Here is a 14,071-nt window from a genome sequence, read left to right as displayed (position 1 = left end):
CCCCCCCCCCCCCCCCCTCTCTTGATCTTAGCTAAATACAGAAATATCACTCATCGAACCGGGAATTTTGGGTAGTAACCGGAAGTTTATGTTTATTTAGGATTTATAATAGGTTACTGTAACCGGGAACCGTATACAAACTTCAATCTGGTCTAACTTTTTAATCAAACCGATTAAAGCTAGCCTTACTTTAACCAAATTTTAACAAAATCAAACTAGACCAAACTGAACCGAATTGGTCAGCCGAAGCTATTTTTATCGATTAGTCAACCAAAAGTCTAATCCGGTTAGCTAAAATGTAAACCAGGTTCTTCGTGGATAAAGTACCGATCAGAGTGTACAAGAACAGCGATAAAGTACCAAACAACGACTTCTTCCCGAACCAGAAGCCGATGTACTTGTTTTCCAGTATCTGGAACGGAGACGACTGGGCGACACGTGGAGGTCTCGAGAAGACCGACTGGAAAAAAGCTCCGTTCGTCTCTTCATACAAGGACTTCGCCGTCGAAGGCTGCCGTTGGAAGGATCCATTCCCTGCATGCGTCTCCACCACAACAGAGAACTGGTGGGATCAGTCCGACGCGTGGCATTTGTCCAAGACACAGAAGATGGACTATGCGTGGGTGCAGCGTAATCTCGTCGTATACGATTATTGCAAAGACACTGAGAGGTTTCCTACTCTTCCTTGGGAGTGTTCCATTAGCCCTTGGGCTTAAAAATTCAGTTTTGGTTTTGTTTTAAAAGTGTATTAAGTGGAAATGGTTAATGTAATAATATTTTTTCTTTCTTCTGGACTATATCTTCTGTTTATTTATTTGATTAATTATTTTATACAGCCTGATAATTCCATAAATTCACTATATGGTATGCAGTATGAATGGTAAATACTGAAATTACTTATATATATAAATTATAACGCTTCAGTCACAATAAGAAAAATTAGTGTGGTAAAATTGATATATCTAATCATGAATCAGCAGACGAGTAACATGTGGGGCAAACAAAAGGTTCAGCTAATAGAAGCATTTGTAATATTTTAAGAGAGCATATCTACAAAACTTCTGTCCAAATTACCTTTCGATTACATATCAATGACCATTACTACTACAGAAAATAACTTATCTCCCACATTTTTTGTCTAAACAGTCAAGTAACATTTTTAGTTATATCATATCTTGCAAATATTCAAACTTCCATCTCGTTCTCATAATTTATTTTCCAACAAAAAATGATATGTAAAAGAAAGTCAAATGTAACTTGGTGATATAGTCTTTTTTAGCTTACAAATTATCTTTTGCTATTACCAGTTACCACTTACCACTTCATACAAGTATCTTAAAATAATAAGAACAATAACAAATCTAGGGGATATGATTTCACTAATGTAATACCACTAGATCCACAATATCGTAAAAATAAAAATTGCATTAATTTGTCATCTTTAGATTTTATATTTTTTCACCAAATTGGCAAATTGTCTTTAATTAATTAATTCCGTTGTAAATATCTTGCACTAGAATTGGAGTTGACTTTATTTTTGTTTGAATAAAAAATTGCAGTTGACTAAACCCATAAGTACATAAAGAGCATCTCCATCCCTAGTGTTTAGAAGGAGATGTCTCTAGATTAGAAAAATAATAAACAAAAACAAACATTAGTTAATTTGTTTTGGTGCTTCTAAACTTAGGATATTATGTAATAAATGTTTTCACCAAGACATTAAAAACACAATATCTTAAGTTTAAAAATCACAAAATAATTTAATTAATAATATTATTTATAATTTTTTAAAATATGAAGACATCTCCCTATGAAGACAGGGATGAAGATGGTCTAAGAGTCATAAAACCAATCAATAATAATGAGCACAAAATTTCTAGCATCCCAAAAAAAAAAAAAAAATCCCCAAAAGTTTTGAAGAGTTGCACAAAGAGCACCATAAACAAAGATAATGGTAATCAATTTAGTCCCTCTACTCCTCTCCCTAATCACCATCTTCATCCCATCCGCCATCGCAGTATCTGAAACAGAAGTAGAACAACATCAGATCCTCAACACAACAAGCCAATGGCTCCATTATATCCCACCAAATCTCAAACAATCAACAACAATCGAATTCTCTATTCCCACAATAATCGCCGCCGTACTCTCGTTCTTGGCCGCCTCGATCTCGAGCGCCGGAGGAATCGGGGGAGGCGGCCTCTTCCTCTCGATAATGACGATTGTAGCTGGTCTCGAAATGAAAACAGCGTCGAGTTTCTCAGCGTTCATGGTAACAGGAGTCTCTTTAGCGAACGTTGCATGCAACATCTTCGTGAGAAACCCTAACTCAAGAGACAACAAAACCTTGATAGATTTCGATTTAGCTCTTACTGTTCAGCCGTGTCTGCTTCTTGGAGTAAGTGTTGGTGTGATCTGTAACCGTATGTTCCCTAACTGGCTCGTGTTGTTCCTCTTCGCTGTGTTTCTTGCGTGGTCAACGATGAAGACTTGTAAAAAAGGGGTTTCTTACTGGAATTTGGAGTCGGAGAAAGCTAGGATTAGGAGTCCTAGGGACGATGATGGGATCGAGGGAGCGAGATTGCCGCTTCTTGGAGAAGATGTGGGAGAGAGAGGAATGGTTAGGTTTCCATGGATGAAGCTTGGAGTTTTAGTGATCATTTGGTTACTCTTCTTCTCCATTAATCTTTTCCGCGGAAACAAATACGGTCAGGTATGATTATTTTTATGTTATTTCCCTCCACTTTTTTTGTTTTTTGTCGTAAAGAAGTGATTATTAAAATATACATGATGACAAACAATTATTTATGTTAGACTTATAATGTTTGTTTTTCCTCATATCTTTAAAGAAACAGAACAATTGTTTAGAGTTTTGATTAATATATATTTTTATAAAAAATGAATGATCGAAGTTTTGTAAACTTAACGACTTATTCTGCATCGGAATGGTCAAGAATCACGTGTATTTTTTAGTGACAGATCTTACTTTGGATTTGCACAGGGTATCATATCGATCGAGCCATGTGGAGGTCTCTACTGGTTGCTCTCTTCGCTTCAGATACCTCTCACTATCTTCTTTACTCTCTGGATTTGCTTCAGTGACAATGTCCAAAGCAACCACACATCACATAATAACCAAGACTCTGACAAGGTTCCCAAATCCCAATAATACTGCGTAGAGTTGACTAAATTAGCTATACGTTACTCAAGATCTAACATGTTTGAAACTAACTTCCACAGGTTATTGAACCGAACAAGTTTATGCTTCCAGTAATGGCTCTGTTGGCTGGAGTTTTGGGTGGCCTTTTTGGTATTGGCGGTGGAATGCTCATTAGTCCTCTTCTTCTCCAAATCGGTATAGCTCCTGAGGTATGTTTCTTGACTCAGTGTTGTTAAAATGAAAGCATCCCATTCGAACCAAAGTTTAACCATGCTCTGTACTGTACAGGTAACTGCAGCGACATGTTCTTTCATGGTTTTGTTTTCTTCATCAATGTCTGCAATCCAGTACTTATTACTAGGCATGGAACACGCTGGAACTGCTGCGATATTCGCTTTGGTTTGCTTTGTAGCGTCTCTGGTCGGACTAATGGTGGTTAAGAAGGTTATAGCCAAGTACGGGAGGGCTTCAATCATTGTGTTTGCAGTAGGTATCGTCATGGCACTCAGCACTGTACTGATGACAACACATGGAGCTCTTAATGTCTGGAATGATTTTGTCTCTGGTCGCTACATGGGTTTTAAATTACCCTGTTAACTGAAAATTATATAAATCCAACTAATAAGATATTTCATTTGGTCTCTTGAATCTTGAATAATTAAGCTAAGCTAGCATATATGACTAAACCGATACAAAAATTCACAACCTGAGATTTATCTTTGTCTGCTGCAGATTCTGACTGTAGGTAAAACAGATAGTAATTGTTTTTATAGAAATGTACACTTACACTTGAAATATCACACAAACCATATACCAAACTTACATTTCACACAAACTTTATTAGTATTCCTCTGCTCTTATTCATATACAATATTTCTAAGCAATAGGAACCACGCGTGAGGACTGAACGAAACCATCGACCCTTTTCTTGATCTCATCAGGGTTTGCACCCACAATTTTGTCCATGGCATTACCATCCTTCAAGAACAAGAAAGTTGGCATAGCCTTTACCTCTAGTCGACTCGCCACTTCCTGAGCATTCCAACATAGTAAAAACAAAGAAAAACCAATAATCATCTAGCAGTTAAGTAGTTGTTCAATTCTTTAACAAAGAAACCATGAACAAGACACATAAGTAGTAGATTTACCTTGACATCATCAACATCAACGATGAGAAACAGAGCATCCTTATAGCTAAAGGCAAGCTCTTCGAAGAAAGAGTTCATAAACACAGAAGGAATACACCATGACGCTGTGAAGTGAGCGACAATCTGCAAAAAAAGAACATAAAGAAACGACCTTTTGTTGGTAATTCATATAACCAGACAAGCCAGACCCATTCATTTCACAATTTTTCTAAAAGTAAAATTCATTGGTTCATTCTCAACAGTTCATATGATATGATCATATCCTAAAGCAATGTTTTTACAAAGAATCGGTTTTAACCAAATCACAACCTCATTAAACTCTTATATCCTACAAAATCTGATTTCCTACATGAAGAGAGACTTACAGGACAACCTTGATCCTTGGCTTGACTGACATAAAAGTCCCATGATTCTGAAGAATCAACTTTAACAACTCTTGCCATATGTTTGGGAGGTTTTTTCTTTCTAATCTCTAACGTATTAGATTGGCTTCTGGTTTATCCTGTAAAAAAAGATAAATTTGTTTCAGTGTATATCTATCTACTACGATGAGATGGGACCGAGAGAGAACAAAAACTATTTGTATTAATTGACAAAAAGTGTGGCCCAATTATATTGATGAACGTTTTACAAAATATCAAAATGTCATGGCATAGATATTATTATTAGTAGGAAGATAGTAACAGATATTAAAAGAAGTTAGACCAACACAAAAGAAAAAGATTCTTTTGGACTATAGCCGACTAGGTGTTTGTTTATTAACACTATTAAGAAAAAGCGTTGACCATGCAAAAAAAAGCAAAATATCTCATCTTTTTTGTTAATCGTTTTTGTTTCCATATGACATATTTAGCCTCTCGCAGGGTTTTGTAAGTTGTAACAGTTTCTTTATAATTCCGATGAAAAAAAAAGTTAAAATTCCATATCGGATTTACCAATTTCCCATTTAAATTAAAGGAAGGAAATCGGAAATCCAAACGTCATAAAAAATTAAATAAAAGAGGAAAAAACAAAGTTTTGGAAAACAGAGAGACCTTTTTTTTTNTTTTTTTTTTTTTTTTTTTTTTTTGGTTCGGTATATATAAAAAAACCCATCGAAGGAAGGAAGTGTGAGGGAGAAGCCAAAAAAATCTCAATTTCCATATCTCTAAGAGTCAGTTCACAAACCCTAAAAGATTCATGTCTAGTAAACGTTTCAATCCGCTGGAAGATCCGCCGTCGGCTTCTTCAAGCGATGATGATGAAGTTGACGCTTCTCTTGAAGAAGGTGATGAAATCGTTGGGAACTCTTCCTCTGACGAAGAATATGATGATGATGATGGTCTTCCCTCGGCACCTCCCATGAAGAATGTACTTTTTCTCCCCGCCGCAACTGGGAAGCTAGTTTCCGATTCCGAATCTGTTTCGGGGGAAGAAACCGAGTCAGACTCTGAACCCCGGAAGAAGAAAGATCAGTTTTTGACTGTGAAGCATGTGATGACCGAAACAAAAGATTCCGTTGTGAAGGATCAAGATTCCAAAAAGGTTAAAACTTCTGAGAAATCTGTGGGCAAGCGTTCTCGTCAGACGGATGAAGGAGGTGTCTCATCAACGAAGAGGGTCAAGAAGAGTGGTGGTGAAGAGACGAAGAAGACTTATTTCCAACGTGTTTGGACTGAGGACGACGAGATAGCTGTGTTGCAAGGTCTTATGGATTACAAGAATGATACTGGTGTCAGTCCGTATGATGATACTAATGGCGTTTATCAGTTGGTTAAGAAATCTGTTAGTTTTGATGTTTCTAAGATCCAGTTCATGGAAAAGCTTAGGAGTTTGAAGAAGAAGTACGAGAACAATGTTGGTAAAGCTAAGAACGGAGAGGAACCGAGTTTTGCTAAACCTCATGATCGCAAGACTTTTGAATTCTCTAAGTTAGTTTGGGGAGCTAATGGGATGGCTCTTGATTCGGTTGTGAAACCTAATGGGAAGTCTAAGAAGAGCAGTAAGTCCAAGAAAGTCGAATCTGTGAAACAAGTGATTGATTCTTCTTTGCCTAATGGTAAAAACTCTGAAGATGAGGTGACTAATAAAGGGGGAGTATCTTTGCTTGGCGTTGCGGAGATGGATGTGTTTGCCAAGTCTTCTCTTGTGAAGTCACTAGCTCGTGTTGGTGTTGATGAACTCGCTGCTGATCAAGGATTGAGTTTGCTTGCCTCGGAGGATAAGAAGAGAATCGAGGAGCAGTGGAGAGCGTTGCAAGTTAGGGAATTCGAGTTCCATTCGCAGAAGAGCGGTTTCATTCATGAAGTTGTGACAAAGATTGGTGAAGCTTTTCGATCAAACGTTTAAAAAATATATGTACTTTTGTTTTTGCCTTGTTCGCTTAGAACTCTTGCTTTTCTTTTCTTATTTCAGTTTCTATTGATTCTTGCGGATTTATCAATGTAATGGAAGGATGTTTTTAGCTAAGTGAAGCAATTATAAGTTCATTTACATCAAACATTTAGTGTCGAAAAGGCAGGATCTTAATTCTTAGGAAGAAGACTTATTATGTGCGGCTTCTGTTTGTTTGATTTTCTTGTTGTGAATTCTCTTTGTCTTCTTTTTTAGCAGCAATGGCTGAAACATAATATGCTGAAGTCACCAGTCCATGTCCTAGGCAAAATATGGCTCCAATAACGAAAAACCAACGATGCGGCAAGCTGCATAATCTCTTGGATTTCGAGTTGGCCAATGTTCCTATCATCAGCGCTGTGTAGCTGACAAGGAAAAAGATCCTAAGACCAAAAAAAAAAGGTATGTCAAAAACAAAAACAGCTGACAAGTTGAATGAAATCCAAAACGTTTTCATATTTCCATTACCAGGAGAGAACAAGGAAAGCCACTGCGAGTATCTTATTCGCCGTTGCTCTGTCGAAATCTTGCTTAGAGCGTATGTAAGTGCAGCCTCCAAGCACATTGGCTAGGACATGGACAATAAACAGTAGCACCATTGCAGCTACTCCCTCGGCAAAAGCTCCTGCGCTCGGGGTTCTTGAACATCCAGAATTCGAATGTCTTAAATGTTGTTGTTGATGATGATGATGAGGTGTCTGAAGGGGAGAAACATCAAATACAATAAAAGATTATTTAAAATGAAAATCAACTACTACATTTTTACTCACCTTGCTTTGAGCAATCTCGGCTTCGATCCCGAGGACTGTTGCTGTAATGTCTGCACATATGATCACCACAGAAACCAAGAAACCAAGTTCGCTTTCCATTTTTCCTTGATTCATAATACTAATAACCTTATTTTATTCTATTTTGATTTGATTACTGTATTTATATTTCCATTGTTCTATGAAAGAAGTTTAAAGGAGAGGAAAAGAATAAGGAGACAGCATCAGATTACTTTCCTAAGCCCTGCCTCTCACTGCAAGACAAAAGAGAGATTCGGTTTTGGTCTTTCCAAGTAAGTAAAGTTTCATTCCTTTTCTATTTATGACATTAGTTTTGGATGCTTTTCTTGTGAACTACTAGATCTAATGTAAGTTACCAAATCTATTACAGAGATATAAAAGTTCTTACTGAAATAAGAGGTTGATCACATGTTTGACTTTCTTACTTTAACAAAGTCAAAGCTCAATAGAGGCAGCATGTGGCGTTATATTCTGTTTTGGAACGTGAAGAGAGGTGAAAATTATGATTCTCATATCTTTTTTTTTTCTGTAATCACATACCTTACATGTTTATTGTAAATTTACAGGTTGTAATAGGAAAAGAATCATGCCTGGTTAAGATTTGATCAGCTTTTTTTAACATAAAACGTTTTTATTATATATTTACAGGTTGTGTAATAGAATATTTTGGTTGTAAATTTTCAATTTTCTAAAAACGTTTTTTCTTCTTAGTTTGTTCTTTCATGGTGTGATATGATATCATATGGTTATGGAAATGCTCACTCTCATTTTGGAAGCAGTTTGTCTGGATATGGTGAAGCAGGAAGAGACAGAAACAGAGCTGTCCAAACCAAAGTCAAATCTCCTTAGAATCTCTTTATAATCCACATCCCTCCTTGTGAATCCAAAGGACGGATCTTGAACAAAACATGCATGGAGTTTGGCTTTATTTAAAGAAGTCTCTAAGCTGTTGCAACGCACAGAAGTCAACTGACCGTGGTGATCCAGTGAAAAAGAACCAACTCCAGAGGACGACAAATCCAACTGGATGCTCAAGATCAATGTCAAATATGAGAGATGTATTTGTAACACATAGAGATGGAGGAGCTATGAAGAATCCAAGCTGCTACAGCTCACGGTCTCTGGAGAGCGCCAGGTTTATAAACACCACGAAAATTGAGGTCAATAACGGTTACTCGGGGAGATTCGAAGGAGAATCTTCTTCTGATTTACTTCCCGGTCGTTTTTCTGAGAGGTTTGATGTTCTTGTCTCTGACATCTACGGTTTTGGAGTTCTTTCTTGTCGAAAATGTCATGAGGGAGTCAGAGATCTTGACGCGTTTGAGGCGCATTACCTTTCTAACCATTCCGGTAACCTTTCTAACCTTTCTAACCATTCCGTTTAAGTTTTGGTCAAATGTTTTGAGGAGAATCTGTTTTGTTTTGTTTTTGCAGTCATCAAACTCTTAGCTGGAGACTTCTCAAGAACAACTGTTGAGTTAATCTGCAATATAGGCCATTCTCACAAGCTTGGCAAAACAAAAGGGAGCAACATTTCGGCGATCTTGAAAATAAAAAATCTGCAAAGAGTAGTTGCAGAGTTTGAGGATTACAGAGAACTCGTGAAAATAAGAGCGAACAAGCTTTCGAAGAAACACTCGCGGTGTATGGCTGATGGGAACGAGTTTCTTGGGTTCCACGGTACAACTCTTTCTTGCGCTCTCGGTTCCAGTAACAGCTCTTCAAACCTCTGTTTCTCGGATCAATGTGGAGTTTGTCATATTCTAAGACATGGGTTCAGTGCTAAAACAAGACCGGATGGGATTAAAGGGGTTCTCACAGCATCAACCAGCTCTACAGATCTTGAATGTATTGAGATTACCGATCAAAGAACGAACATAGGTTCATTGAAAGCTGTTGTGCTATGTAGAGTGATTGCAGGGAGGGTTCATAAACCGATGCAAAAGTTTGAAGATCCTTGTGGGTTTTCTGAGTTTGATTCGTTGGCTTTGAAAATAGGACCAAATTCTAAAATTGAAGAGTTTTTTCTTTTGAGTACTAAAGCTTTGTTACCTTGCTTTGTCATCATCTTCAAGCCTTGAAAATATTTTTTTTTAGTCTTTTTGTATAGATTTCACTTCTTCTTTTCTTGCAAAATTTGGTGGGTCTCCTCATATATTGTTCCCTTTATTATTTGTGTTATTAATTAACCTCCTCATAAACAATCTGATCGATACTAATGTGTAGATGAATACTATTTAAGGTGATTTTTAAAAATATAAGCATTTGACCGTTTTTGTTTTTGGGAAAACCTATTCAACACAATAGGCCATCAAATTATTTGTTTCCTTATACTTGTTGATTTCACGAAGAATGAGTTTGGTGGTTCTGATTTCTAGTATAATCTTAAAAGCTTTGGAGTAAGGCAGAAACACACACTGACACTGACACACAACAAAAAAAACCATTGATTCCAAAAGCTTATATACAGTATAATTTTTTGTAGCACACACACAAATACCACGACATTGATACAACTCTAAAAACTTCACGATACTCCAAAGCATCTCGTTAACTCGAAATTGATGTATTATTTTACTAAGTTACGTACACACATATCTTTTGGTGATTGCATACCACATCAGCCGAATCTGTAAGTGTAAAAAAAATCCACGTAAGCAATAGTTTATTTCAATAGGGGAAGTTCGGTATTTTAGCTCTTTTTAAGGGGCCAAAAAAGAAAAAAACATATTTCCGTCCATTGAGGAAGCAAAGGTTTTTTTTTTCTTTTTCGATATTAAAATTAAAATCCGAGAGAGAGAGAGAGGAAGAAGGAAGGAGAGAATCTGAAGAAGCTGAACCATAACCGAAGCTCTATTGAGAACCCCTCCCACACACAGCGAGAGGGAGGTAAAAAATCCCTAACCACTTTCGTCTTCTTCCCCTCTCTCGTCTCCGGCGGCGTAAAAAAACACTCAAAAGAATCTCAATCGGAGAGAAGAGAGGTAATAATAATCAAAGCCGATACGGAAGTTGCGACAAAACGATGTCGAAGAAGAATGTGGCTGGTAGCACCATGACGCTTAAGGACTTCCATGGCGGCTCTATACCATCTGATCTCCCTCTCCCTTCTGCTCCTGGAGTGTAAGTCTCCTCTCGATTCGTTTGTATTCCCTTTGGATCGCCTCTTAGTTTCTATGCTTATCGGAAATCAGTCGTATCCTTGATTTGGTTTCTGAGATTCGAGTGATGTTTCCGTTGATTTTTTTTCGTTTATACCTAGGGCTATTAGATCTATATCGAAATTTTTGTTTTCTGATTCTTTAGGTCTTTTGTTGTTATCTGCGGTTTGACATGAGTCATTTCTCCCGTTGATGATCAATTTTTGCCTTTGTAGGATTCCGAAGATTGCTACGGATCGACCTGTGTTTGACAGAGCGCCTTGGGGAACTTCAGGCGGCCGACCTGATCAGAGGACAAGGCCGAGTTCGTCTCATACTATTAGAACTTTTGATGATAAATCACTGTTTCTGCCTCACACCGCAAATATCGGACGCAATTTCAACGAGGACGAACGGAAGCCTCTGGATGGTCACTCCTCTCCTCGTAGAATGTTCAGTGATGATATTTTTCGGGTTTCCCGTCCGGAGGTGAAGACTGACTCGGTTTTAGCTGGCCGACATGGTGGTTGGTCAGCAACGGCTGGTGCTTTCCCTGGGAAGGTTAATGATGTGACTCATTCTGTGACTGGTAATGTTTGGACTGGGAGGAAGGAGGTTTCAGTGGCTAACAATGATCCGGGACAGTCCCCATGGACTACGCAACCAGCTGTTTCTAATTTGGTCCATTCAAGTGCGCTTGACCAACTTTCTTCAGGTAGATGGCAGTCCAAGCTTTTGGTTCCGTCTCAGATGGATTTTGATGTTGTTAAGCATTCAGAGATAGAGAGCAGAGGTTTCAAGACTAATAGTCTTGTGCTTAATCAAGGGGTTGAGTCACATGGGACACGTATAGAACAGGGCCTGGTTGCTGGAGAAGGGATCCAAGGTGGTAAAAAGGTTTCCCCTGAGTCTGAAAAAATCCCTGGTCCAACTTATTTGGATGTTAAGGAAGCGAGGATTGTATCAAACAGCAGCAATAAGCCTCATCCAAATTATTCTGACGTTAGGCCTGCTGGACATTTGGTGCAATCAACTGCCCCGTCTGAAGTCGTGGAACGACCTAAGCTGAACCTGCTGCCTCGCACAAAACCTCTTGAAAACATTATTGAGAAGCCTGTGAATGATGGAAAACTGGTATTAGTTACAAAAATTTTGAGCTGCCGCTTTGGTTTTCATTTTTCCTTGTTGATCAACTGTGTTTTCTGATGGCTCAACTCTATATCTGCAGGAAAATGGTGCTTCAAATCTTATTCAACGTGATACTGTTTATGCAACACAGAAAAGTATGAACATTTCAAAACCTGGTTTGTCTGCGGATGAGATTCCTAACCAGCCGATTGAGCGCCCCAAATTAAATTTGAAGCCCGTGGCACAGTTGCTTGAGCAGCCAGAAGTTAAAACTGAAAAGGAAAGGTAAGGATGATCAAAGTTTTATCAAGCTCTGGTGGTACTTATATTTATTGTCCCAGCTCAGTAGTAATTATTTTGGATCTTTGGGACATAAGTAGTGACACAGAAGAGTTGCTTAATTTCTGATGGTAAATACTGGAAGGATTATGCTCGTGACATTTTTTGGTATCTATTCAAATTGAGATAGATGTTATCAAACTACCCTCAGAAGTCCTAGATGGTTGAATATGCTAGAACATTGAATTTAGTCCATAGTTACTTTTACTTCTCTAGAGTTATCTATTAGACCGTTTCCTTGGCTATAAGTATATATTCTGTCAAATATGCTTACATTTTCTGGTTCATGTTGCAGAAGTGCGGTTTTTGGCGGTGCCAGACCACGAGAGCTGGTGAGTGCGTATTGTTTGTGTAACTCTCTCTTGTTAAGTTGCCTGTTTGTTCAGCATCATTTGATTTCTTGGCTGTGTAGATTCATATAGATTTTCAACCTAATTTTAATCTCTATTTGCGACTAGGTATTGAAAGAGCGAGGCATTGATGAGATCGAGCATAACAAATTGGAGCAACCGACAGACAGGTTTGGAGGANTTGGATCTTTGGGACATAAGTAGTGACACAGAAGAGTTGCTTAATTTCTGATGGTAAATACTGGAAGGATTATGCTCGTGACATTTTTTGGTATCTATTCAAATTGAGATAGATGTTATCAAACTACCCTCAGAAGTCCTAGATGGTTGAATATGCTAGAACATTGAATTTAGTCCATAGTTACTTTTACTTCTCTAGAGTTATCTATTAGACCGTTTCCTTGGCTATAAGTAAATATTCTGTCAAATATGCTTACATTTTCTGGTTCATGTTGCAGAAGTGCGGTTTTTGGCGGTGCCAGACCACGAGAGCTGGTGAGTGCGTATTGTTTGTGTAACTCTCTCTTGTTAAGTTGCCTGTTTGTTCAGCATCATTTGATTTCTTGGCTGTGTAGATTCATATAGATTTTCAACCTAATTTTAATCTCTATTTGCGACTAGGTATTGAAAGAGCGAGGCATTGATGAGATCGAGCATAACAAATTGGAGCAACCGACAGACAGGTTTGGAGGATTTCTTCTCACTATCTGTACTTACTGTTCCATTGAGATCCACTATCTAATTCTAAAATCTTTTTATTACTTTTCCGACATATCAAAAGGATGGTCCCCAAACCGATCGAGAGAGTTCCAGATCATGCAATTCAAAGGCCAATGAATTCTCCCCGTGACTTGAGAACAAGGAAATTTGAGCAAAAGGACGGGAGAAATGTAAGCGACAATGCCAGATCCGAAACTCAGAGGAGAAACTGGCGTGAAAATGAAAACAAGAGCTCAAGACAGCAACAGCAGACTCAAGAGAAGACAAGACATCCATCACCAGAGACATGGCGAAAACCGGTTCCCCAGAAACCGAAATCACCAGATGGAACAGGGCTTCGTCATGGGAAAGCCGCTTCTGCCCTTGAGCTAGCTCAAGCCTACTCTCCTTTCTCTGACTCTAAATCCGGAATTGGAAGCAGCAACAGTTTTAACACCAGCCGCAACAACCAATCGCAGCAGCAACCGTTCTCTCGGTTGGTAGGATCAACAACAACATCAAGAAAGATTAATGGCTACTGAGTTATTGTTCGTTTGTTCTTTGATATGGTTTTAGTTCCGACTAATTTGATCTTGATTTCTCGAGCACATCTCATGTGGTTTGTGGGATCGTTATGAGAGATTTAAATATGATATGTTCCCTTGAAGAACGGGTCGGATTACATATGCCAAACATGGTTACATTGTGTTCTTCATTCTTCTTTGGTTATACATTTTTTCTTAACCCATGTTTGAGAATTCTTGCACAAGCATAAACACACTAAGCAGTAAGACGACTGTGTTGAATGCTACATAACTTATTTTGTTGCGTTTTATTAACTTACTAAAACCAGTGACTTCAAGTGATTTCTCAAATTATGAACTTGTGAAAACCAGTGACTGGAATTTCTTAAAGGGTTTTAGAGATGGCCATGTCTGCACCTCAA

The 14,071-nt window shown here is 38.1% G+C and overlaps 7 protein-coding genes across 8 annotated transcripts in view; 5 read left to right on the top strand and 2 right to left on the bottom strand.

The window, feature by feature from the left end:
* LOC104739795 (probable xyloglucan endotransglucosylase/hydrolase protein 8) overlaps positions 1–797 on the top strand; it is a 2,114-nt gene extending 1,317 nt beyond the window's left edge. Inside the window, exon 4 of the mRNA XM_010460253.2 lies at positions 308–797. Within this exon, the coding sequence (XP_010458555.1) occupies positions 308–716 (409 nt within the window). The 3' untranslated portion in view covers positions 717–797. The remainder of the gene's footprint in view (positions 1–307) is intronic.
* On the top strand, positions 1,868–3,808 carry LOC104739794. The gene is made up of 4 exons (XM_010460252.1): positions 1,868–2,713; positions 3,002–3,151; positions 3,241–3,369; positions 3,449–3,808. Exons 1-4 carry the CDS (start codon positions 1,952–1,954, stop codon positions 3,755–3,757), a joined length of 1,350 nt encoding a protein of 449 aa, XP_010458554.1. The 5' UTR covers positions 1,868–1,951; the 3' UTR covers positions 3,758–3,808.
* Positions 3,901–4,877, bottom strand: LOC104739793 (thioredoxin-like protein CXXS1). Its single transcript, XM_010460250.2, has 3 exons — positions 4,674–4,877; positions 4,309–4,431; positions 3,901–4,192 (listed from the first exon to the last, which is right to left on the bottom strand). The coding sequence occupies exons 1-3, from the start codon at positions 4,749–4,751 to the stop codon at positions 4,037–4,039; spliced, it is 357 nt and encodes a 118-aa protein (XP_010458552.1). The 5' UTR covers positions 4,752–4,877; the 3' UTR covers positions 3,901–4,036.
* Positions 5,439–6,927, top strand: LOC104739792 (probable transcription factor At1g11510). Its single transcript, XM_010460249.2, has one exon. It carries the CDS (start codon positions 5,488–5,490, stop codon positions 6,634–6,636), a length of 1,149 nt encoding a protein of 382 aa, XP_010458551.1. The 5' UTR covers positions 5,439–5,487; the 3' UTR covers positions 6,637–6,927.
* On the bottom strand, positions 6,733–7,578 carry LOC104739791. Its single transcript, XM_010460248.2, has 3 exons — positions 7,452–7,578; positions 7,150–7,379; positions 6,733–7,064 (listed from the first exon to the last, which is right to left on the bottom strand). Exons 1-3 carry the CDS (start codon positions 7,563–7,565, stop codon positions 6,836–6,838), a joined length of 573 nt encoding a protein of 190 aa, XP_010458550.1. The 5' UTR covers positions 7,566–7,578; the 3' UTR covers positions 6,733–6,835.
* LOC104739790 lies at positions 7,830–9,638 on the top strand. Its single transcript, XM_010460245.1, has 3 exons — positions 7,830–7,962; positions 8,036–8,819; positions 8,904–9,638. The coding sequence occupies exons 2-3, from the start codon at positions 8,378–8,380 to the stop codon at positions 9,548–9,550; spliced, it is 1,089 nt and encodes a 362-aa protein (XP_010458547.1). The 5' UTR covers positions 7,830–7,962; positions 8,036–8,377; the 3' UTR covers positions 9,551–9,638.
* On the top strand, positions 10,245–13,873 carry LOC104739789. 2 transcript variants are annotated; one of them, XM_010460243.2, is made up of 6 exons: positions 10,245–10,592; positions 10,846–11,743; positions 11,838–12,022; positions 12,372–12,408; positions 12,535–12,596; positions 13,208–13,873. In XM_010460243.2, the coding sequence occupies exons 1-6, from the start codon at positions 10,495–10,497 to the stop codon at positions 13,665–13,667; spliced, it is 1,740 nt and encodes a 579-aa protein (XP_010458545.1). In that variant the 5' UTR covers positions 10,245–10,494; the 3' UTR covers positions 13,668–13,873. The 2 variants fall into 2 exon arrangements, with proteins under 2 accessions (XP_010458545.1, XP_010458546.1); XM_010460244.1 differs by having other exon boundaries at positions 10,544–10,596.

The sequence above is a fragment of the Camelina sativa genome, chromosome 14 (assembly GCF_000633955.1).
Source record: "Camelina sativa cultivar DH55 chromosome 14, Cs, whole genome shotgun sequence".
Classification (NCBI taxonomy): Eukaryota; Viridiplantae; Streptophyta; class Magnoliopsida; order Brassicales; family Brassicaceae; genus Camelina; species Camelina sativa.
This window is presented reverse-complemented; position numbering and strand designations above follow the sequence as displayed.

Coding starts and splice junctions, on each gene's coding strand:
- LOC104739792 (XM_010460249.2), top strand. CDS start 5,488: ATGTCTAGTAAACGTTTCAATCCGCTGGAAGATCCGCCGTCGGCTTCT.
- LOC104739793 (XM_010460250.2), bottom strand. CDS start 4,751: ATGGCAAGAGTTGTTAAAGTTGATTCTTCAGAATCATGGGACTTTTAT. Junction 4,432..4,673: donor CCAAGGATCAAGGTTGTCCT/GTAAGTCTCTCT, acceptor CTTTTTTTGCAG/ATTGTCGCTCACTTCACAGC. Junction 4,193..4,308: donor TTGATGTTGATGATGTCAAG/GTAAATCTACTA, acceptor TGGAATGCTCAG/GAAGTGGCGAGTCGACTAGA.
- LOC104739789 (XM_010460243.2), top strand. CDS start 10,495: ATGTCGAAGAAGAATGTGGCTGGTAGCACCATGACGCTTAAGGACTTC. Junction 10,593..10,845: donor CTCCCTTCTGCTCCTGGAGT/GTAAGTCTCCTC, acceptor TTGCCTTTGTAG/GATTCCGAAGATTGCTACGG. Junction 12,409..12,534: donor GTGCCAGACCACGAGAGCTG/GTGAGTGCGTAT, acceptor ATTTGCGACTAG/GTATTGAAAGAGCGAGGCAT.
- LOC104739794 (XM_010460252.1), top strand. CDS start 1,952: ATGGTAATCAATTTAGTCCCTCTACTCCTCTCCCTAATCACCATCTTC. Junction 2,714..3,001: donor GCGGAAACAAATACGGTCAG/GTATGATTATTT, acceptor GGATTTGCACAG/GGTATCATATCGATCGAGCC. Junction 3,152..3,240: donor ATAACCAAGACTCTGACAAG/GTTCCCAAATCC, acceptor TAACTTCCACAG/GTTATTGAACCGAACAAGTT.
- LOC104739790 (XM_010460245.1), top strand. CDS start 8,378: ATGCATGGAGTTTGGCTTTATTTAAAGAAGTCTCTAAGCTGTTGCAAC. Junction 8,820..8,903: donor TTACCTTTCTAACCATTCCG/GTAACCTTTCTA, acceptor TTGTTTTTGCAG/TCATCAAACTCTTAGCTGGA.
- LOC104739791 (XM_010460248.2), bottom strand. CDS start 7,565: ATGAATCAAGGAAAAATGGAAAGCGAACTTGGTTTCTTGGTTTCTGTG. Junction 7,380..7,451: donor CCGAGATTGCTCAAAGCAAG/GTGAGTAAAAAT, acceptor TCTCCCCTTCAG/ACACCTCATCATCATCATCA. Junction 7,065..7,149: donor GCTTTCCTTGTTCTCTCCTG/GTAATGGAAATA, acceptor TTTTGGTCTTAG/GATCTTTTTCCTTGTCAGCT.